This window comes from Lolium perenne, chromosome 3, assembly GCF_019359855.2.
Source record: "Lolium perenne isolate Kyuss_39 chromosome 3, Kyuss_2.0, whole genome shotgun sequence".
In the NCBI taxonomy this organism is placed as follows: domain Eukaryota; kingdom Viridiplantae; phylum Streptophyta; class Magnoliopsida; order Poales; family Poaceae; genus Lolium; species Lolium perenne.
Genome location: NC_067246.2, coordinates 23,148,439 through 23,172,982, shown reverse-complemented (window position 1 = coordinate 23,172,982; position 24,544 = coordinate 23,148,439). Strand labels below are relative to the sequence as shown.

Sequence of the window (24,544 nt, the reverse complement as noted above, 5' to 3'; positions counted from 1 at the left end):
TGACATCTGAATTAGTATTACTTGCACGAGATTATAAGATAGTACTTCTGGAAATTATGATTCTTTTTTACATGGTATAAGTAGTATTTCTGGAACCAACTTGTGTTATGTGCCTCATAGTTTTCATTAGAAGTATCCGTAAACAGATATGTTCTTTGTAAAGATATATGTTTCTAGCTAACTCAGCGCTTTACTTATATTTCAGTATCAGGTTTAATAATATTAATTATTTTTTTCTCCTATATAGAACAAGAAGATTTACAAGTAGTGCATGTTCACACATTTTGCAGAAGCCAGATCCACAGCACGTCTCCTCTAGGTAATAGTGATGCCCAACCTTTGGTTAGCAACTATGGTATATTAGTTTCAACTTTCATTCGATTGTTTTGGACTATGATTATCATTTTCAGTGACCCACAGTCCCAAGAATCAACCGCGTGGCGACCTTCATAAACAGTTACACAACGAGAGGGAGGATCTGTGTGTTTGAGTTAGGGTTCCACCCTGCCGTCCTCCATCCTCGGCCTGCAAAATCTCCGAGCACAACGACGGCAACGGCGCTCGCTCGCTCGCCCCCACCTTACACTATCCTCACCGCCAAGACCCCGCAACGACGACTGGTAGACAGCAGCTCGAGATCGAGGTCAGCACGGAGAACCCCCACCGACGCATCACGGCCGATTGTGGCGGCTGGGGCGACACCAAGCAGGAGGAGGTGGCTAGAGAGATCGTTAGCTCTTCCTCGGCCACAACAGCATAGCTCACCACGCCACCGTTATCCCTTGCTGGAAATAGCCGGCGGATACGCTCCTGGCGAGGAGCTCCGGCGCTCATATCTCACCACATGAATCCTTCCCCTCCTCGAGCCCCACCAGGTTCCAGCAGGCACGAGAGGGTAGGCGGCGGCCGGTGGACTTGAGCGAAGGTAGCGGCAGCGTGGACTCTGACGGGGCCAGCTGGGGACGGGTGGAGCCGTGGCCGTGTGAATCGATCAGTGGGAACTGTTGAGCGGCAAGAACATGGCAAGAATCCTCCAACATTAGCTACCATCTATGAATTGGACATGTCTGATGATGTTCTGCATATGCTAAGGCAATTTTTTGAGGACCATCGCAGTCACGGCGACATTCTGTGCCCTGCCCTCTAGAGGTAATTATTATCTCTTTCATTCTGTATGAATTCATCCTCAATCCGTTCTCACTCTTCCCATGTGCTTGTTGGGTTGTGTACAGGGATAGCTTCATGATGCACTTCTAGCAGATTTTGTACAGCTGGCGTGCCTCATCACTGCCAATTAAGGTCGAGCCCAAGCTGGTGAGTCACTGAGTACCCTCTCTTGGAGTTGCTATCCTTGTTCAACGCCTCAACGGTTCGGAAGGTCGCACTAGATTCAAACGTACTGGTCTCGTTGATGCTTCTTACTTGGACGAACACTGAAGTTTTGCTCCTGGCTTTTACTGATTCGATTCAGGGCTTTAACTTGGATCTCGTTATTGATTGATTCACTCAATTCCATCGATCCAGGGAATAAGGCTAGGGAGATCTTGTGGTAGTTATCAAACATATAATTTCCAATGGGTGCAGCTAACTCCCTCTTATTTGTATTTGAAGGTGTCATAGCTAATCATTAGCGCTTGGATTGTTAGTTACTTAAGCACATGTTCAGTACTTCAGTCACATCAGTCACAGTACATGTGTTTTGTGTATGTCGGCATCAGTGCTAAATGGTTTGGGTTAGCATACCAAATACTAATTTATTAGAGGTGCCTGCATTTTACAAGCACCAGTTATCAAACAAGAATAATTAGCTTTGCTATATATTTTAGATTCAACAATGGTGCATAGAGGTGGTTCAAATTTACTCTAATCATTCCTCTCATGTATACTGATGGCGGGCAGATTAGTTCAGGGAAGTGGGATGTTGATGTCAAGGACATATTGGATGAGGGGACTGTTGGGAAGAGTGACAACGGATTGAGGATGAATTTCAGGTGGTGATGCATATGTCGAATCTATTTTACTACTTCAGAGAGCGCAGGAATCTCTTGAGAATGGTATGTCTGAATTCTCACCCAGTTTATCTTCATTCATTAACTGACTCCTGAATAATTTGTTCATTCAGACAAATGTGGCATGCCAACTATCTATATGAACCAAAAAAAATTGGGTGCAGTTCATCTTGCTGCGTTTGTAAGAAGTGTAAGTTCAAACTGATACTTATTCTTGATGCTTGACTAATACAAGTCATGCTTCAGTTGTTCTGATGTTTTTTATTTCGTTTTCTGGAAATACCTATAGTTGTTATATGAACCATCAATAATTACTGTGATGTTATAAATGATGTTGGTAGGAAATTCCTATTACTTAAAAAATTCTATGTCTAATATGATCTGTTTTAGACATAAATCTGGTTGATTTGATTAAACAACCCAGGAACATGTCCTTTTACCTCAGAAGTCAAATTAGCTTAAATTTTAATCATCAAACGGTTAAGATTTCAATTCTATGGCTGCAGTATTTAATTATCACCCTATTTTGAGGAGGAGGCTAGCGACGACAGCGGCATCCAGAGCCTGACGCTCGGCACGCTCGACATATTTTCTTGGTCGGTGGCGCTGGGATAGAGGTGGTCAAGAACTTCTGCCACAACATGCACGGGTAGGGCATTTTAGTGAAGATCTCCGGCGGCCGCATTGGCATTAAGACCAGCTCCTACTCGATGCTAAAGAAGGCCCTGCTGATGCGCAGCGAGACCAACATGCTGTTCATGAGCCCTGGAGACATGGGCGCTCCCATTCCAACGCCGCCCACCATGTCGACATCAACACCGGGAAGGTTGTCACTGAGTGGCGATTCTATAAGGATGGATCTGACATCACGATGCGAGACATTGCCAACGATAGTAAGAGTGTGCAGCTTGAACCTTTCGGGACAATCTTTTTGGGACTGGAAGACAACTGGCTATGTAGGTGTGATGTGTGAGGTGTAGCCTGTAGGCAGTGGTAGCTCCTATGGGTCACCAGTGCTGCATTATCTGCAGGGCTGACACGCGTACAGCACGCGACCGTTGGGAACCCCAAGTGGAAGGTGTGATGCGTACAACAGTAAGTTTCCCTCAGTTAGAAACCAAGGTTTATCGAACCAGTAGGAGTCAAGAAGCACGTTGAAGGTTGATGGCGGCGAGATGTAGTGCGGCGCAACACCAGGGATTCCGGCGCCAACGTGGAACCTGCACAACACAAACCAAGTACTTTGCCCCAACGAAACAGCGAGGTTGTCAATCTCACCGGCTTGCTGTATGATGACCCACAAGTATAGGGGATCGCAACAGTCTTCGAGGGAAGTAAAACCCAATTTATTGATTCGACACAAGGGGAGACAAAGAACACTTGGAAGCCTTAACAGCGGAGTTGTCAATTCAGCTGCACCTGGAAACAGACTTGCTCGCAAGAGTTTATCAGTAGTAACAGTTTTATAGCAGTAGCAGTAGTGAAATAACAGCAGCAGAGTAACAAAGACAGCAGTAGTGATTTTAGTAAACAGCAGGATTAAAATACTGTAGGCACGGGGACGGATGACGGGCGTTGCATGGATGAGAGAAACTCATGTAACAATCATAGCAGGGCATTTGCAGATAATAATAAAACGGTGTCCAAGTACAAAGCAATCAATAGGCATATGTTCCATATATAGTCGTGCGTGCTCGCAATGAGAAACTTGCACAACATCTTTTGTCCTACCAGCCGGTGGCAGCCGGGCCTCAAGGGAAACTACTGGATATTAAGGTACTCCTTTTAATAGAGTACCGGAGCAAAGCATTAACACTCCGTGAACACATGTGATCCTCACATCGCTACCATTCCCTCCGGTTGTCCCGATTTCTGTCACTTCGGGGCCATCGGTTCCGGACAGCGACATGTGTATACAACTTATAGGTAAGACCATAACAATGATTATCTTGATGAAACAATAACATGTTCAGATCTGAGATCATGGCACTCGGGCCCTAGTGACAAGCATTAAGCATAACAAGTTGCAACAATATCATCAAAGTACCAATTACGGACACTAGGCACTATGCCCTAACAATCTTATGCTATTACATGACCAATCTCATCCAATCCCTACCATCCCCTTCGGCCTACAGCGGGGGAATTACTCACACATGGATGGGGGAAACATGACTGGTTGATGTAGAGGCGTTGGCGGTGATGGCGGTGATGATCTCCTCCAATTCCCCGTCCCGGCGGAGTGCCAGAACGGAGACTTCTGGCTCCCGCGACGGAGTTTCGCGATGTGGCGGCGTTCTGGAGGGTTTCTGGCGACTTCGACTTCTCTCCGTGCGTTTTTAGGTCGAGGCCGATAAGTAGTCCGAAGGAGGGCGTCGGAGGCCGGCCGAGGGGGCCACACCACAGGGCCGCGCGGGCCCCTCCTGGGCCGCGCCGCCCTATGGTGTGGGGCCCTCGGGCCTCCACCTTACTTGACCTTCTGGCTCCGTCATTATTCTGGGAAAATAGGGCCTTCTGCATAAATTCCGAGGATTTTCCCGAAAGTTGGATTTCTGCACAAAAACGAGACACCAGAGCAGTTCTGCTGAAAACAGCGTTAGTCCATGTTAGTTGCATCCAAAATACACAAATTAGAGGCAAAACAATAGCAAAAGTGTTCGGGAAAGTAGATACGTTTTGGATGTATCACTGTAACAAAGGATTAGATGTATAGTGTGGATGATGATTGTTTGCAGAAAACAGTAGAACAGTATTGTAGTAGATTGTATTTCAGTATAGAGAATTGGACCGGGGTCCACAGTTCACTAGAGGTGTCTCTCCCATAAGATAAACAACATGTTGGGTGAACAAATTACAGTTGGGCAATTGACAAATAAAGAGGGCATGACCATGCACATACATATTATGATGAGTATAGTGAGATTTAATTGGGCATTACGACAAAGTACATAGACCGCTATCCAGCATGCATCTATGCCTAAAAAGTCCACCTTCAGGTTATCATCCGAACCCCCTCCAGTATTAAGTTGTTAACAACAGACAATTGCATTAAGTATTGCGCGTAATGTAATCAGTAACTACATCCTCGAACATAGCACCAATGTTTTATCCCTAGTGGCAACAGCACATCCATAACCTTAGAGGTTCTTGTCACTCCTCCAGATTCACGGAGACATGAACCCACTATCGAGCATAAATACTCCCTCTTGGAGTTACTAGCATCAACTTGGCCAGAGCATCTACTAATAACGGAGAGCATGCAAGATCATAAACAACACATAGACATGAATTGATAATCAACATAACATAGTATTTTCTATTCATCGGATCCCAACAAACGCAACATATAGAATTACAAATAGATGATCTTGATCATGTTCGGCAGCTCACAAGACCCGACAATTAAGCACAATGGGGAGAAGACAACCATCTAGCTACTGCTATGGACCCATAGTCCAGGGGTAGACTACTCACTCATCACTCCGGAGGCGACCATGGCGGTGTAGAGTCCTCCGGGAGATGATTCCCCTCTCCGGCAGGGTGCCGGAGGCGATCTCCTGAATCCCCCGAGATGGGATTGGCGGCGGCGGCGTCTCTGGAAGGTTTTCCGTATCGTGGCTCTCGGTCTTTGGGGGTTTCGCGACGAAGGCTATTTGTAGGCGGAAGGGCAGGTCAAGGGCGTCACGAGGCCCACACTATAGGTCGGCGCGGCCAGACCTGGGCCACGCCGCCCTATAGTCCTGCCACCTCGTGGCCCCACTTCGTCTCCTCTTCGGTCTTCCTGGAAGCTTCGTGGCAAAATAGGACCACAGGCGTTGATTTCGTCCAATTCCGAGAATATTTCCTTACTAGGATTTCTGAAACCAAAAATAGCAGAAAACGACAATCGGCACTTCGGCATCTTGTTAATAGGTTAGTTCCAGAAAATGCACGAATATGACATAAAGTGTGCATAAAACATGTAGATATCATCAATAATGTGGCATGGAACATAAGAAATTATCGATACGTCAGAGACGTATCAGCATCCCCAAGCTTAGTTCCAGCTCGTCCCGAGCAGGTAAACGATAAACAAAGATAATTTCTGGAGTGACATGCCATCATAACCTTGATCATACTATTTGTAAAGCATATGTAGTGAATGCAGCAATCAAAACAATGTAAATGACATGAGTAAACAAGTGAATCATATAGCAAAGACTTTTCATGAATAGTACTTCAAGACAAGCATCAATAAGTCTTGCATAAGAGTTAACTCATAAAGCAATAATTCATAGTAAAAGCATTGAAGCAACACAAAGGAAGATTAAGTTTCAGCGGTTGCTTTCAACTTGTAACATGTATATCTCATGGATATTGTCAACATAGAGTAATATAATAAGTGCAATATGCAAGTATGTAGGAATCAATGCACAGTTCACACAAGTGTTTGCTTCTTGAGATGGAGAGAAATAGGTGAACTGACTCAACAATAAAAGTAAAAGAATGGTCCTTCAAAGAGGAAAGCATCGATTGCTATATTTGTGCTAGAACTTTGATTTTGAAAACAAGAAACAATTTTGTCAACGGTAGTAATAAAGCATATATATCATGTAAATTATATCTTACAAGTTGCAAGCCTCATGCATAGTATACTAATAGTGCCCGCACCTTGTCCTAATTAGCTTGGACTACCGGGATCATCGCAGTGCACATGTTTTAACCAAGTGTCACAAAGGGGTACCTCTATGCCGCTTGTACAAAGGTCTAAGGAGAAAGCTCGCATCAGATTTCTCGCTATTGATTATTCTCAACTTAGACATCCATACCGGGACAACATAGGCAACAGATAATGGACTCCTCTTTTATGCATAAGCATGTAACAACAATTAATTTTCTCATATGAGATTGAGGATATTGTCCAAAACTGAAACTTCCACCATGGATCATGGCTTTAGTTAGCGGCCCAATGTTCTTCTCTAACAATATGCATGCTCTAACCATAAGGTGGTAGATCGCTCTTACTTCAGACAAGACGAACATGCATAGCAACTCACATGAAATTCAACAAAGAGTAGTTGATGGCGTCCCCAGTGAACATGGTTATCGCACAACGAGCAACTTAATAAGAGATAAAGTGCATAAGTACATATTCAATACCACAATAGTTTTTAGGCTATTTGTCCCATGAGCTATATATTGTAAAGGTGAAGAATGGAAATTTAAAGGTAGCACTCAAGCAATTTACTTTGGAATGGCGGAGAAATACCATGTAGTAGGTAGGTATGGTGGACACAAATGGCATAGTGGTTGGCTCAAGTATTTTGGATGCATAAGAGGTATTCCCTCTCGATACAAGGTTTAGGCTAGCAAGTTTATTTGAAACAAACACAAGGATGAAGCGGTGCAGCAAAACTCACATAAAAGACATATTGTAAACATTATAAGACTCTACACCGTCTTCCTTGTTGTTCAAACTCAATACTAGAAATTATCTAGACCTTAGAGAAACCAAATATGCAAACCAAATTTTAGCATGCTCTATGTATTTCTTCATTAATGGGTGCAAAGCATATGATGCAAGAGCTTAAACATGAGCACAACAATTGCCAAGTATCACATTATCCAAGACATTATAGCAAATTACTACATGTATCATTTTCCAATTCCAACCATATAACAATTTAACGAAGAAGAAACTTCGCCATGAATATTATGAGTAGAGCCCAAGGACATACTTGTCCATATGCTACAGCGGAGCATGTCTCGCTCCCATAAGTGAATGCTAGGATCCATTTTATTCAAACAAAACAAAAACAAAAACAAACCGACGCTCCAAGCAAAGCACATAAGATGTGATGGAATAAAAATATAGTTTCAGGGGAGGAACCTGATAATGTTGTCGATGAAGAAGGGGATGCCTTGGGCATCCCCAAGCTTAGACGCTTGAGTCTTCTTGATATATGCAGGGGTGAACCACCGGGGCATCCCCAAGCTTAGAGCTTTCACTCTCCTTGATCATGTTGTATCATCTCCCTCTCTTGATCCTTGAAAACTTCCTCCACATCAAACTTAGAACAACTCATTAGAGGGTTAGTGCACAATCAAAATATACATGTTCAGAGGTGACATAATCATTCTTAACACTTCTGGACATTGCACAAAGCTACTGAAAGTCAATGGAATCAAAATATCCATCGAACATAACAAAACTGGCAATGCGAAATAAAAGGCAGAATCTGTCAAAACAGAACAGTTCGTATTGACGAATTTTATCGAGGTACCAGACTTGCTCAAATGAAAATGCTCAAATTGAATGAAAGTTGCGTACATATCTGAGGATCACTCACGTAAATTGGCATAATTTTCTGAGTTACCTACAGAGAAAACAGCCCAGATTCGTGACAGCAAAGAAATCTGTTTCTGCGCAGTAATCCAAATCTAGTATGAACTTTACTATCAACGACTTTACTTGGCACAACAAAACACTAAACTAAGATAAGGAGAGGTTGCTACAGTAGTAAACAACTTCCAAGACACAAAATAAAAACAAATTACTGTAGTAAAAACACATGGGTTGTCTCCCATAAGCGCTTTTCTTTAACGCCTTTCAGCTAGGCGCAGAAAGTGTGTATCAAGTATTATCGAGAGACGAAGTGTCAACATCATAATTTGTTCTAATAATAGAATCAAAAGTTAACTTCATTCTCTTTCTAGGGAAGTGTTCCATACCTTTCTTGAGAGGAAATTGATATTTAATATTACCTTCCTTCATATCAATGATAGCACCAACAGTTCGAAGAAAAGGTCTTCCCAATATAATGGGACAAGATGCATTGCATTCAATATCCAAGACAACAAAATCAACGAGGACAAGGTTATTGTTAACGGTAATGCGAACATTATCAACTTTCCCCAAAGTTTTCTTTGTAGAATGATCAGCAAGATTAACATCCAAATAACAATTTTTCAGCGGTGGCAAGTCAAGCATATTATAAATTTTCTTAGGCATAACAGAAATACTTGCACCAAGATCACATAAGGCATTACAATCAAAATCTTTAACCTTCATCTTAACGATGGGCTCCCAACCATCCTCTAACTTTCTAGCAATAGAGGCTTCGCGCTCTAATTTCTCTTCTCTAGCTTTTATGAGAGCATTTGTAATATGTTGCGTGAAAGCCAAATTTATAGCACTAGCATTAGGACTTTTAGCAAGTTTTTGTAAGAACTTTATAACTTCAGAGATGTGGCAATCATCAAAATTCAAACCATTATAATCTAAAGCAATGGGATCATCATCCCCAATGTTGGAAAAAATTTCAGCAGTTTTATCACAGGCAGTTTCAGCAGTTTTAGCAGTTTCAGGCAATTTCTCGCGCTTTGCATTAGAAGTGGAAACATTGCTAACACCAATTCTTTTATTAGTAATAGTAGGAGGTGCAGCAACTTGTTTAGCATTAGCATTATTGGTGGTGGTAATAGTCCAAACTTTAGCTATATTCTCTTCTTTTTCATTTTATTCTCTTTCCCACCTAGCACGCAATTCGGCCATCAATCTTATATTCTCATTAATTCTAACTTGGATGGCATTTGCTGTAGTAACAATTTTATTATGATGATTTTCATTAGGCATAACTTTCGATTTCAAGAGATCAACATCAGCAGCAAGACTATCGACTTTAGAAGCAAGTATATCAATTTTCCCAAGCTTTTCTTCAACAGATTTGTTAAAAGCAGTTTGTGTACTAATAAATTCTTTAAGCATGGCTTCAAGTCCAGGGGGTGAATTCCTATTATTGTTGTAAGAATTCTCATAAGAATTACCATAGCCGTTGCCATTATTATAAGGATATGGCCTATAGTTGTTACTAGAATTGTTCCGGTAAGCATTATTGTTGAAATTATTATTTTTAATGAAGTTCACATCAACATGTTCTTCTTGTGCAACCAATGAAGCTAACGGAACATTATTAGGATCAACATTTGTCCTATCATTCACAAGCATAGACATAATAGCATCAATCTTATCACTCAAGGAAGAGGTTTCTTCGACAGAATTTACCTTCTTACCTTGTGGAGCTCTTTCCGTGTGCCATTCAGAGTAGTTGATCATCATATTATCAAGAAGCTTTGTTGCTTCACCAAGAGTGATGGACATAAAGGTACCTCCAGCAGCTGAATCCAATAGGTTCCGCGAAGAAAAATTCAGTCCTGCATAAAAGGTTTGGATGATCATCCAAGTAGTCAGTCCATGGGTTGGGAAATTTTTAACCAGAGATTTCATTCTTTCCCATGCTTGTGCAACATGTTCAGTATCTAATTGTTTAAAATTCATTATGCTACTCCTCAAAGATATAATTTTAGCAGGGGATAATATCTACCAATAAAAGCATCCTTGCATTTAGTCCATGAATCAATACTATTCTTAGGCAGAGATAGCAACCAATCTTTAGCTCTTCCTCTTAATGAGAAAGGGAACAATTTTAATTTTATAATGTCACCATCTACATCTTTATATTTTTGCATTTCACATAGTTCAACAAAATTATTGAGATGGGCAGCAACATCATCAGAACTAACACCAGAAAATTGCTCTCGCATAACAAGATTTAGTAAAGCAGGTTTAATTTCAAAGAATTCTGCTGTAGTAGCAGGTGGAGTAATAGGTGTGCATAAGAAATCATTATTATTTGTGGTTGTGAAGTCACACAACTTAGTATTTTCAGGAGTAACCATTTTAGCAACAGTAAATAAAGCAAACTAGATAAAGTAAATGCAAGTAACTAATTTTTTTTGTGTTTTTGATATAGCAAACAAGATAGCAAATAAGTAAAACTAGCAACTAATTTTTTTGTATTTTGATTTAGTGCAGCAAACAAAGTAGTAAATAAAATTAAGCAAGACAAAAACAAAGTAAAGAGATTGGGATGTGGAGACTCCCCTTGCAAATGTGTCTTGATCTCCCGAGCAACGGCGCCGTAAATTTAGCTTGACACGCGTACAGCACGCGACCGTTGGGAACCCCAAGTGGAAGGTGTGATGCGTACAGCAGTAAGTTTCCCTCAGTTAGAAACCAAGGTTTATCGAACCAGTAGGAGTCAAGAAGCACGTTGAAGGTTGATGGCGGCGAGATGTAGTGCGGCGCAACACCAGGGATTCCGGCGCCAACGTGGAACCTGCACAACACAAACCAAGTACTTTGCCCCAACGAAACAGCGAGGTTGTCAATCTCACCGGCTTGCTGTAACAAAGGATTAGATGTATAGTGTGGATGATGATTATTTGCAGAAAACAGTAGAAACGATATTGCAGATGGGTGTATTTCAGTATAGAGAATTGGACCGGGGTCCACAGTTCACTAGAGGTGTCTCTCCCATAAGATAAACAGCATGTTGGGTGAACAAATTACAGTTGGGCAATTGACAAATAAAGAGGGCATGACCATATTATGATGAGTATAGTGAGATTTAATTGGGCATTACGACAAAGTACATAGACCGCTATCCAGCATGCATCTATGCCTAAAAAGTCCACCTTCAGGTTATCATCCGAACCCCCTCCAGTATTAAGTTGCTAACAACAGACAATTGCATTAAGTATTGCGCGTAATGTAATCAGTAACTACATCCTCGAACATAGCACCAATGTTTTATCCCTAGTGGCAACAGCACATCCATAACCTTAGAGGTTCTTTTCACTCCTCCAGATTCACGGAGACATGAACCCACTATCGATCATAAATACTCCCTCTTGGAGTTACTAGCATCAACTTGGCCAGAGCATCTACTAATAACGGAGAGCATGCAAGATCATAAACAACACATAGACATGAATTGATAATCAACATAACATAGTATTCTCTATTCATCGGATCCCAACAAACGCAACATATAGAATTACAGATAGATGATCTTGATCATGTTCGGCAGCTCACAAGACCCGACAATTAAGCACAATGGGGAGAAGACAACCATCTAGCTACTGCTATGGACCCATAGTCCAGGGGTAGACTACTCACTCATCACTCCGGAGGCGACCATGGCGGTGTAGATTCCTCCGGGAGATGATTCCCCTCTCCGGCAGGGTGCCGGAGGCGATCTCCTGAATCCCCCGAGATGGGATTGGCGGCGGCGGCGTCTCTGGAAGGTTTTCCGTATCGTGGCTCTCGGTACTGGGGGTTTCGCGACGAAGGCTATTTGTAGGCGGAAGGGCAGGTCAAGGGGCGTCACGAGGGGCCCACACTATAGGTCGGCGCGGCCAAGACCTGGGCCGCGCCGCCCTATAGTCTGGCCACCTCGTGGCCCCACTTCGTCTCCTCTTCGGTCTTCTGGAAGCTTCGTGGCAAAAATAGGACCCTGGGCGTTGATTTCGTCCAATTCCGAGAATATTTCCTTACTAGGATTTCTGAAACCAAAAACAGCAGAAAACAGCAACTGGCACTTCGGCATCTTGTTAATAGGTTAGTTCCAGAAAATGCACGAATATGACATAAAGTGTGCATAAAACATGTAGATATCATCAATAATGTGGCATGGAACATAAGAAATTATCGATACGTCGGAGACGTATCAAGGGCCATCAGTTCTCATAGGGCATCAACTTCTAGTGCTATGCAAGTACTAGGAATGGTTCAGTTGTTGTTGGTTCTGTGGATGGCAAGATCATGCTCTACTCAAAGAGTTCGATGAAAGATGGCGAAGACAGTGTTACCTGTGCTTGGATCACCAATTACAGATAAATTTTGGGCATGACAGACACATACTTGGTCTTGATTTGCATTGTCTTTATGATGGGAAAGAGAATGCTGGGTTCCATGGGAGTATGGGAAATTGGATCGCAACGCATAGCTTGTTGAAGCTCAGTCCAGTTGCATCGATCTTGGTTGGGAATGACAACAAATTTCATGGTGGACAGTTTTGGGTAAGCTTGGGGAATCAATGCTGCCAGAAATCAGTTAATATTTTGGTCGTACCACCTCTCATTCTTTTCCATCTCTGAGCACATATAAAGCAGTTTTCAGTTTGTCATCATTGTCTGTCTGGTATACCAGCCAATGTATGATCCCTTCAAATGATTTATCTATTATCTTTTTGTTAATTTGTTTGGCTCTACGTGGTAGACTTGTTTGTCGAAATTCTGCTCCACTACGACCCAATCAAGAAAGTGCTCTACGATTATGCATATACTGCTACTTCCTTTTACATCTAGATAATTGGTCACCGGGACTTGAGAATGTGGTCTTTTTTTCGAGTTTTGGTTTTGAACCATTCTTGAGTACTAAATAAATATAAGGGTTATAATGAACTTCAGTGAGGGATTGCTAATAGTTAACATTTGATTCGGCTATATTTAGTCATTTTGTATGAGTCTATGTTTGATTCTTCATAATTGTAACCCTCTACATTGAACATTTCTCTGGACTTGGTAAGTTTTGTGATTTCCCCCGTCAAGGCAGTAAATTTGGCGTCAACGGCAGGCACCATCGCTGGTCAGCACTAGGTGGTGGACTTGTTTGTCGAGTTGTGGTTCCACTACGAGCCAATCAAGAAAGTGTTATGCGAGTATGCATATACCACTATTTCGTTGGAGGTCAATGAAGCAGGTGATCAGGCCAAGGTCGCTACAGCTTCAGGTGAATGAATAAAGGGTGAAAAGGCACACTTTCATGATAAGATCTTAGTCTCCAGCTGCTCCACATGTGTTGTACCTTTTCTTTTCTTTTCCCTTGATGCTAAGATCATCCCATATCTTGTAGCTGATGCACATCACTAGAATAATGTTGCCATTCTTACTGATCGATACATAGGTCCCAGAGTTTAATGTCATGTAGTTTTTCAGTGAGTTGTGAATTATATGTGCATTGAAAAATAAATTTTAAGGACCCGTGGCAACGCACGGGCATTTGTACTAGTCTCTTAATAAAAATACGAACCACTGTTGGTCTCGATGTGTTCCTACCACCACATGTAAATTTAATTTCGTGGTATTTTTAGATAACTCACATTCACCCTTTTCTAGTTGTCATATCCCGGTCATTCACTCGTACATACGTAAATTTCGGTGCCCCTCTATTCCGGGGTCCAGGGCCGGCCGCTCCTCCACCCCTTCACGGTCAACCCTGCATTTAGATCGAAAAAAATAAATACTCGATGGCAATAAAAAATATTTATTGCTAGTGTACCAATGTCTGATCAGTCGCCATTGCAAAACAAGAATGGATTTTTTCTGCCGCTGAATGTAGGATCTTGTTTTAGCTCCAGGTTAATCTGTAAGGTAGCAACTTGCTCGTTTGCCTAGCCAGATTAATTACACATGAATGTGTAGTACAATGCAAATTTAACTAAAATCTTGAGGTTAATCTGACTGAAATGCTAGTGCATACCATAAAGAATAGGGTGGCGGGCGATGCCGGAACCCGATCTGGGCTTAGGTGCCAACCGTCCAGAAGGTGTGCTCCACGACCGTGCTCATGTTGACCCGCTGCTGCAGTGTCGTCGCTGGAGTCAGGCAAAAGGGAGCGGGGCTCGCGGCTGCGGCTAAACAACGCCTCATCGCCGTTCTTACGGAACCACAGTTTCGAGGCCATGGAGAGTAGCTAGGGGTCAAGTCGGCGGGTGAGCAACCGTCGTGGAGTGAGAGTGCATTGGGGATAGGGTTCGTGTGGATTATACGGCTCCTCGGTCCCATTTAGTAGGACCACGAGGGGTCGTTGGCCTGCCGACAGGTGGACCTCGGGAAGGTAACACGTGGGCGTGCGAGGACAAACACACCACTTGCACGTCTCCTGTCAGCATCAACCCAAAGCAAGCCTGGATTTGGGCAACCTTTGGTGCGCCACGGACATCCACGTGGACAGGTGTCCATATGCATCATCGCATCTGACCGTGGCTCGACGATGCCTCGTGGTCGTTCTCCCGGAACCACCGCTTCTGGGCCATGGCGAGTACCTAAGGTTCATGTTGGTGGGCATGACCACAGTGGAGTGAGAGTGGAGTGGGGATAGGGTTCGTAGGTACGACGCTCGGTCCCATTTAATAGGACCACAAGGGTTGTTGGACCGCTGACATGTGTCCCTATGGAGGGCAACATGTGGACATGTTATGAGATGCCGCCTATTCGTCTCCTGTTTGCGCGTGGACAAACACCCATATATGTTGTCAGATTAGGCCGTTACTAAACTAGGCCACATGTTTTATCCGTGATGACTAAAATGTAAGATTACTTAAAAGTTAAATCTTGCTAGCTTTGAGATGCCCTTGAGGTTAGAGATGGTCTTAAACACTAAATCCTCCGTCACAAAATGTAAGACGTCTAAGGATTATTTAAAAATCAAATCTTGCTATCTTTGACTAAATATTTAGGAAATAATATCTAGATCTACAATACTGAATGAACACATTAAGAAAATATATTTATGGTGAATCTATTAATATTAATTCAATTCAATATTGTGATTTTTTAAATTTTACGTATAAACTTGATTAAAACTTAAAAAACCATTGATTTTTGAGCAATCTTTTTACGCCCTACACAGAGGGAGTACTGCCAAACGATGTCCTAAATATTAGGATTTTGCTAGATTTGTTGTACATGATGACGTTTTCTCTAGCGAACAACCGGATTTCTCCACGCATAGGCAGCGTGCGCATTTTTTTTCTGTTGTTTGCCGACCTTGCGTGGGCTACTTTTTTTTTAGGGGTCCTTGTGTGGACTGCTGCTGCCTGTAACCTTATTTTGGGCTTTTTCTTTTCTTTTGTCCGGCTAAAAGGGAATCATTTGTTTGGGCTATTTTCCTTTATCCGGCTGGTGTGTGCATGATAGAGGCCCAATTTTGTGTGTTCCTCATTTTTTAATGAGCCGAGTTGGCTTTATTTTTCAGGCTTTTGTGTGTGGATTTTGTTACAATCTCTTATGTCTATTTTCATTTAAAGTTGTTTGTTTTTAAATGTTTATTGTGTTTTCGTGGGGATGTAGCTAAAATAATGTTTTCACTTGTAAATAGTATTTTTATAATTGTACTCGGGTTTGTAACTCAGATTTTTTTCGGTCGCAAGTAGGTTATAACTGAAAAAAAATTAAGTCGCAAATGAGGCTGTAACTGAATTTTTTCAATGCTTTCTTCGATGCTGAAATTAAGTCGGAAAATGGTACGTACGTGCTTTCTTCGATGCTGAAATTGCTGGCAAGCCTAATTGCTGACTGTTTCATATTTCAGCGATCGTCTGATCGATGTCATAACCCTTGCTTGTGTATCTGTAACTGCTGTTGAGTTACAGCATATTTTTTTAGCTTATACCTCTCATTCTCTAGGCTAACACTGGAATAAAAATGATGTTCACTTTACCACTGCCACAGGACTATTTCTATGGCAAATCAGGCAACCACCTCCACAACTTTCATTCCACAGCACGGTTATTTCTCAGGATTTACCCGAGTTGCGTCCTGATCGGATCTCTGAAGGCGTCGTCAGGCGGATAAGCTGTCCCATAGATCTCCCAGTCGGGGCGCTAGCTATCCAATTGTGATTCACATAAACATCCAGTCAGATAGACCGACAGATACAGGGCTCCATCATGCCAACCTGTCCAACACATAACCGGAGCCCTGTGGACAGCGTGTGTGCGTGCATGCGGGCGGCAGAGCGAGAAGACAGATCCCCGGGGTCCCGCTGATCACCCCGGGCAGCTTGCAGTGCTGCAGCAAGTGCAACTTCTCGCCGCCGGGCCTCTTCACCTGCGACGACCTCGTCAAGAAATGCGACCGCACATCTGCACCAAGTGCGTCAAGTGAACAAGCAGGGTTTTTTCCAGTGCGCTGACCACTTCCTCGGCAACGACACCATCGCCTGCGGCCCGCCCTGCCAAAACCACCACTGATCTCTTGAGCTCAGCGCAGCCAGGCTCAGCTCAGCTGGGATATATGGCATGGGCAGCTCAGGCTACTATCTGTTTCACGAATCAACGAATGTCTGCATGTGTTTCAGTGTGTGCGCCACAGCTCAGTCGAGCTGGAGCGAAAGTCTGTGCAACTATCTGTATAGTAGAAACCTCTCTTGTTTCGTCAACAGTTCGTTGTGATGCCAACCAGAGAACCAAAAACTATATGTACGCCAACCAGACATTTGATCATGTTACCAGAGTCTATCCCGAACCCTATCAGCAACTTTCACCTGACATTCTGACAACAGTGCAGCAACGAGATTATCAGCTTAACCAAGCCTGCCAAAAAAAAAGTTACACATTTCGGTAGATTCATGAATAATAAGGCATCTACGCCGACTGAGAAACAACCCAAACTCGTCGGCCGGTCTCATGGATTACAAGAAGAAAGTCCAGATCCAGACTAGGAGCAGAATTCAAAACTGCAACTCTAGACCATCAAAAACAGGCAGCTACTTTGGGAAGTGCAGAACATAGCGACCTACGTTCATTTTTCTGCTTCAGCTCTTCAAGCATTTTCTTTTCTTTCAACTCCGAGTTGGATTCATCATGCATGCGACATAATAATTTGTATTCATTTTCCTAAACATAAAAACTACTACTATTATACATCCAGAATTCCAGGATTTTGTAAGTATATAAATATGATTTTTTTATTTTAAAAAATAAAGTGCCACAAATAGCTTGGCCTCCATTTGGAGTTTCCCTGGTCTGCAACAACAATCTGGCAGCGGGGAAAAACTTAGCAGTATCCTTGAAGACATTTGATCCCTCAGAAGTCTTGTTACGCCGATCAAAAACATCTTCTCTCTTTTTGATAGGCATGCGGTACGTGTGGATGCGTACTTCAACCGTCAAGACCAATTCACCCGACGTGAGAAAGAAAAACCCAACATCCATGTGACGATCTTTATATATACCACTTCTATCGTGCGTCGATGTTGATTCTAAGCTACCCACTACATGCCTAGGCTCTGAAGATCGTGATAGTAGCGTGTTGCCCCTTTGTATGTCCTCTTTCACACTATCTCACAACCTAGTGACGTGGATCGCAACATGGTAATTATAATGCCTGTGTCGCACATTCTGGTGTCATGCTCGTCGCGTATACCTATTCGGAGCTTTATTATTCCGGTCTTGGATTTTTTTGCTTTATTTGTCTCCCTCTACAATTTTATACTTGAGTTCACAAGCATGCAAAAGGGAAAAAACTCAAGTACACACTTAAATGCATATCTTTGTATTAAAGTTAATTATACATGCACCAAGGGAAATGGACAAGTGGATTTCACGAAGTTACGTCATGTCGCTGATGAGGATCACAAAACGCATTATCTTCATAAAACTAGAGATCGATCGAGTGATCATAATTCCTACAAGTCTATTAACACATATATAGGTTATGTCCTTTGACTTGAACACCCAGCATCCCTAGTAAACAAGTCTACAAATTTAATTGATCTACTAGCTATGTAGGAATGATTGTGGTGTGATACTGTAGGATACATGGCCAACTAAACTAAACTCCTAACTGCTATGGACGATTGTGTCACTACCAAGAATACTGCCACCAAATCTACAAATGTTATTTTCCTCTAGTGTTTAATTGATATTTGATCTCACTTCTCCCAACGCCAGTTTGTTCATCTCTACACTTGTGTCAACGGCACAACGGTTGCCAAAAATAATACTAAAACTCACATCACTTTGTTGGCCATATCGTCTTATATGCGGGTAGATGGGTGTCATGACTGGCGTGGCCACGGTGATCAACCAGTGCAAATATTTCTTGGATTGTTCTCTGTTTTAAGCGAACTGACTCCAAATGTTTCCACTTATTTATATTGAACATTTTTACTTTCTCATTCCGCACTACTCACATTATCATCAAATGTATCTCAAACATTGGTATTGATATATGTTCCATTATATTTTCTCAAATGTTAGTTTTTGGTAAAACTACTCGAGTTAATTATTAACTCTACTAAGTAGAAATTATGCTAACTTAAAATTATATTTTCTTAAACAATTTTTTTCATTATTTCAATTACAATTATTTTAGGAAGTATTTTCTTACAACCTATTCTATCCTAAACCAAATCTCATCAACCTCAAGTACCAAATTTCTAGTGTGTCATTATGTTTCGTTGTCTATGGTATTGTTAAATATCAAGCTTATCAAGCTAACTCGATAGATTTTTCTAGAGTTGGGTTGCTTAGCATCAAAACCATCAAAACCATACCGTTCATGACACACAAGAGTGTTTAGAATTTATGCTAGGTTATAGGTTATTCCTTTTATATATTTTTAATTATTTCTTATGTGGGACAGCTAACGCTATCCAAGAATGCCACCAAGTTGTCAAAGTCAAGCCTACTCAACAAAATCCCTCGCTCAAAAATCCGAAAACACAATTCTATAAAACACAAAGTCAAACGAAGACCCAAGATGAAAGGTTTTCAAAAAAAAAAAAAAGACCCAAGATGAAAGAAAAGCCCACTTTGGTGGGGACGGGTGAGTTTGGTCCACCATAGGATTATACTACGGCGTTATAGAGCTCGGGCTACACACATCCCACTTTTTAGTTCGAAAAAAGTAGTTTTGAAGTTTCACAAAATTCTGAAAAATTAACCATAGATGTAACCGATGATGTATTCTGCCATCTTGTAAACATCCATTGGAAACAATATCTATTCTAGGCTATGCAAAAATGATAAAAAATTGGATCTAAGACAAATGAACAGTGTAAATTTTGAGACCTCCAAAAATTGTCAAATTTGTGTCATTTTATTGTAGCCTAAAATACAAGATATATTATTTACATTTTGCACATATGTAGAATTCATCATTGGCTACATCTATGATTTCTTCAGATTTTTTTTACTTGGAAGTGTAATATCTGAAATTTTCAAAAAAAATACAGGTTATATGTAGCCTGAGAGCTAAGCAATTTATGCAGTACTCTCTTTTCCTAGTCCACCGGTAGAGTAGTGAGCCAAACTTCACCGTTGCACCTCTTCTACATGCCACCCCAAGGGTCGGCCTTGCAATTTCCGTGACGGCATGTAGCTGCAAAGCGAAATCGATAATCCCAAGGACAACAATGAACATATCCAGTTACAGCCAAAGCTCAGTGCTCTTCACTATCGTTCAGAACTCATCATGATATTCACTGTTTGATCAATTATAACTTACTGTAAGCTATCCACATTGTAAATGACAACAAATTAGGAATTATCAACACTGTCCAGGGTGCACCGAATGCATTGAATACTATTATGGTTCCGAAACCAGAATAGTGAGCCTCCAACATAATTTATCAAGATGGGGCAGAGGAATGAATCATTTGTATTCAGGAAGTATAGGTATCTGGCAGATTGAACTCAGAGAGGGGCATCTTGCCTCGCATCATCCTGCCAGCGTTCGGCATGATGTGCCAGTGGAGAACAAGCTGGACTTTCTTCCCCCGCAGACTAGTCCCCTGATGATAGGAAATGGATCATGTTCAAGAAAGTCAGGTTATTTACATGTAATAAAACAGAAATGGGGAGAGAACGAGTGGAGCTTTACCTGGTCAATGAGAGGATACTTGCTCTTCACCTCCACTTGCACGTTCGCGTGGTCTTTGTCAGGTATTATACGGTCCCATAATGAAACCTGTCAGATGGAGTAATATGAATGTAAGCAATTAAGCATTTGTCAATCAACCATTACTGTGTGCTTTCTGGGAACAACCCGATGGAACGTTTCATTTATTGGCAAAAGAAAGGAAGATATTCTGAGTGATGAATAAAGTGCATGCTACCAAAATAAGCCTATGGGTGGTAAGTGTTAAGATGCAAGGGCTAATGTGTTGATCACAAGGCTAGACATCTTTCTGGAGTTTAGTCCTTCTGTGGTTTTTCATCCAGGAAAAAAAAAGAGTGTACTGCCTCTGCTTCAAATTATATGGCAAGTTTTCGCCAAGTTTGGGATGACACCCCAGGTCAAAACAGTTATTCACCCTAAGGTGACAAAAGGTATACTTCGTATGTCAAGCAATAGTTGATTACAGTAAGTTATCTGTTCCTGAAACATGCAGCTACTAGCAGAAACAAGATGTTGACCAGAATCAAATAGGTAGCATACCTGGTTCAGGGAGTTCTTGGAGTTTTCATACTCAGCGGTCACAAAGACAAAGACCTGATAAAAGAACAAGTTAGTAGGTACTTATGATATGAACTGAAGTTAACATCTAACAACGTCATCTGAAAAATATATGTGGGGTAGTAAACTAGTAATATGGACTGTGTATTATCCACATCAATTATATAAGCCAATAACATTCAATGGTTTGTCAAGACCATCCTAGCAATAGGATTGTATGTGTGGTGTGACGTTGAGCAACAGTCAAGCTGTACTTCAGAATTGAGCACATCGATGATAAATTGGTCCATAAAATGATTTTTGTGCCTCTCAATTCATTGGTTTAGTTGCTAGCAGTGAGAATAATCTATAAGTGTATATTTCTTTTCTTGTTTCTACTAATGATACATGACATATTTCCATTAAGTACATTACAGATATTGCAAAAGGAATTGGTAATAATAGGGTAGTAGTATAGTGTAAAATAAATTACTTAATTTAATGTTGACTCAGTTATGGCATACGTTCCAGTTGATAGATATTACTTGTGATATGCATCTACTATATCATTCCTCAGGCCGACGGAGATAATTATGTGCCCAATCTACTGAGCATCTACAAGAAGATACTCCCTCCGTCCCAAAATGTAAGGCGTCTAAGGACTGGTCAAAAGTCAGACTTTACTAACTTTGACCAAATATTTAGAAAAATATATTTACATCTACAATATCGAATGGACATATTAAGAAAATATATTTTATGATGAATCTATTCATGTTGATTCAGTACTGTAAATGTTTATATTTTTGTGTATAAACTTGGTCAAACTTTAAAAAACGTTGACTTTTGACTAATCCTTAGACGCCTTACATTTTGGGACTGAGGGAGTAGCTAACTGCAAGGTGGCAAATGGTAGACTAGTGATGATCTGGGTTGACAAATGTCAAGAGACACCTCTTTCCCAGGACTCACCAGAACAACATCCTTTTTTCAAACAACACTCAAATTTCAGTAGCTCAAATTGTTCAGTTAGAGGAGCTTGAAGAACACTTTCATAGACCCATCTCCATCCTGACTTTTGAGAGGTACACTCAGTTACAACAAACGCTGGCAACTGTGCAGCTATCTGATCATGATAATAGATGGTCTTATCCCTGAGGTCCTATTTCCTCATCTATCAAAATTATAAACTTCTAACTGACAAGATACAGGTCAATAGTTTTTTTGATCTGATCTACAAGAGTGCATGTCAAATTAAGCATAACGTATTCATTTGGCTTTAGCTGGATGACCGAGCTAACACTAGGAATATTTTGCAAATGAAAAAAATTTCATCTCCCTAACTTACTATGTGAGTACAGAAACCCAAATGCACCTCTTCTGGGATTGTGAATTTGCCCAAGAATGTTGGAGTTCCATTTTACCAGCAAGACACACTGGGATTACCTTTTATGATGAAGTCTGCGTTATCAGACAGACTTCACAAATACATCTCTATGAAAATCATCACTCTTGGATATTGGAGTATAAAGAATGAAAGAAATAGAGAAATATACAAAGATGGGAGACCAAACATTCGCAACTGGAGAAGCCAGCTCAAGGAGGATCTTGCCTTGGTTATCCATAGGGCAAACCAGAAAAAAGTTCATAGTTCAAGGGACTGGATACTACTTTAATATCTTTCTTTTATTTCTCTGAAATCTTGTATAGATGTACATTCTTGCCCCATATAAGTAAAATTAGACAGTAGGACAGAATGTACTGCTGTTTCAGTGTCAAAAAAAAGCATCAACATATTGAGAACATAGTTAATTTAGCTTTGCACATTCTACTGAAATGAAATATCACCTGCTTTGTGTTCCATGTGAATAGTGATTCCAACTTTGCAGATAGATTGAAGGTTAACGTCACCTGCCACACTTTTTGTTAGACACTTTTCAAAGGCCATCAAGCGGAAATTTCATGATACAAAACATATATTAGATGCAGGAATGACAACAATAGCATCTGTAGAACAGGCAGTCTAAGAGATGCACAGATTAGTAGCAGTGAAATGAAGTTCATATATATATTTAGATGATTCAGTTGAAGATATAAAAGCGAAAGAATATTATCTTCAAAACATATTGATATAGATAATGTTGAACAGTATTTTAAAGGGCGAAAGGTTTTCGACTAGGAATCATTTGTTTGTTCCAGAGCTAAATGCTATTCCCATCAAAGAAGATAAATCATGTTGACCGTTAATAATCTAGAAATCTTCTGTTTTTACCAAGCAAAACAAACACAGCACACGATAAAGTAAAATAGGTTTATTTGGTTTACAGATTTACGTATACAACTGAAATATCATTGACCAACAGCAGAATTTGATCTGCTTAATGAGATACAAGGGCTGAAACATAACAGCACAGATGTATGACGGTAAACAGAGAGAAAACAGAACTGAAATCTTTCCCTATTTCAGAATTACCAACTGTTAACCAGTGTCTTGACAACATTATTTCTTAATGAAAGACTATATGAAGGAGGAGAAAAGGAGGTAAAGTAAATGTGCAAACCTTGTCATTCCCGTTAAGCTGTTTGCGGAATTGATTTATCTTCGTGACCTACAAGCATAAGGGAACCAGTAAGCAAGTTTCCCTGTAAGATCTCTGTAATTGTTCGGCATACTCTGATAAAGCACCAATTTTTACCATGCCCAAAATTATGCAATCTAAAACAAACTTCACAGCCTTGAAACACTGGATCAACGAACCAGACAGTAAGGACATGATCTATCTAACAATGACCCTATACTACAAATAACTGCATCTCAGCAGGTCAACAGATCCACCGGCAATCTTAGAACAGCCCAAATCCCACCACCAGTTCACCTCGAAATAGCAGAGAGCCCTAAACCCTATCAAAATTTTCAGCTAATTCTGAAATTCGGCATCACTGGGAGAGCGCTAACACAAATCACTTAACAAATGTAGGCATCGGAGCATCACGTGAACAGCCCAATTTCGAGGTTTTAACTGAAGATTACTCTACAAAAAGCGAGAAAGGGGGGCAGAGCCGCAGAGGCATACGTGGGCCTGGGCTTCGACGGAGGGTACATGGAAGGCGTCGAGGGCGGAGGCGGCGGCGCAGGTGGCGGCGAGGAGGAGGGCGGCCGTCGTCGCCGCGGCCAGCAGCCGTTGCGTCCAGGAGTGCATCGCTCGAGTTCTTTTCTTTTTTCTGCTGTATTTTTTTTTCGATCGGAAAATACTCCTACTTCTGGTTCTGGGCCAGGAAATGAACGAAGAGCCACGTTGCCGCGCTCTGCCAGCCGTCCGATTCGGAAATGGATGGCTGTGACTGATGCTGGTTCACGTGTTTGCTGCGAGGTGATTGGGCCACGTATCTTGTTCTTTGGAGAACTGAATTCAGCAGCGTTGCAGGACAAGATTCAGTACCGGTGGCGATTTGAGACATGAGCCTGACCAAATCATCACATGAAACAG

General features: G+C 41.4%; 1 protein-coding gene and 1 long non-coding RNA gene across 2 annotated transcripts; one reads left to right on the top strand and one right to left on the bottom strand.

The window, feature by feature from the left end:
- The first annotated feature begins 370 nt into the window (after positions 1-370).
- LOC127340932 (uncharacterized) lies at positions 371-3,036 on the top strand. The gene is made up of 4 exons (XR_007875024.2): positions 371-1,149; positions 1,233-1,314; positions 1,900-2,054; positions 2,516-3,036. It is a non-coding gene; the product is annotated as an uncharacterized lncRNA (long non-coding RNA).
- A 17,012-nt stretch (positions 3,037-20,048) lies between these two features.
- LOC127340931 (signal peptidase complex subunit 3) lies at positions 20,049-24,306 on the bottom strand. The gene is made up of 6 exons (XM_051366701.2): positions 24,131-24,306; positions 23,618-23,665; positions 22,905-22,967; positions 21,060-21,113; positions 20,502-20,588; positions 20,049-20,412 (listed from the first exon to the last, which is right to left on the bottom strand). Exons 1-6 carry the CDS (start codon positions 24,254-24,256, stop codon positions 20,284-20,286), a joined length of 507 nt encoding a protein of 168 aa, XP_051222661.1. The 5' UTR covers positions 24,257-24,306; the 3' UTR covers positions 20,049-20,283.
- Between the last annotated feature and the right edge of the window lie 238 nt (positions 24,307-24,544).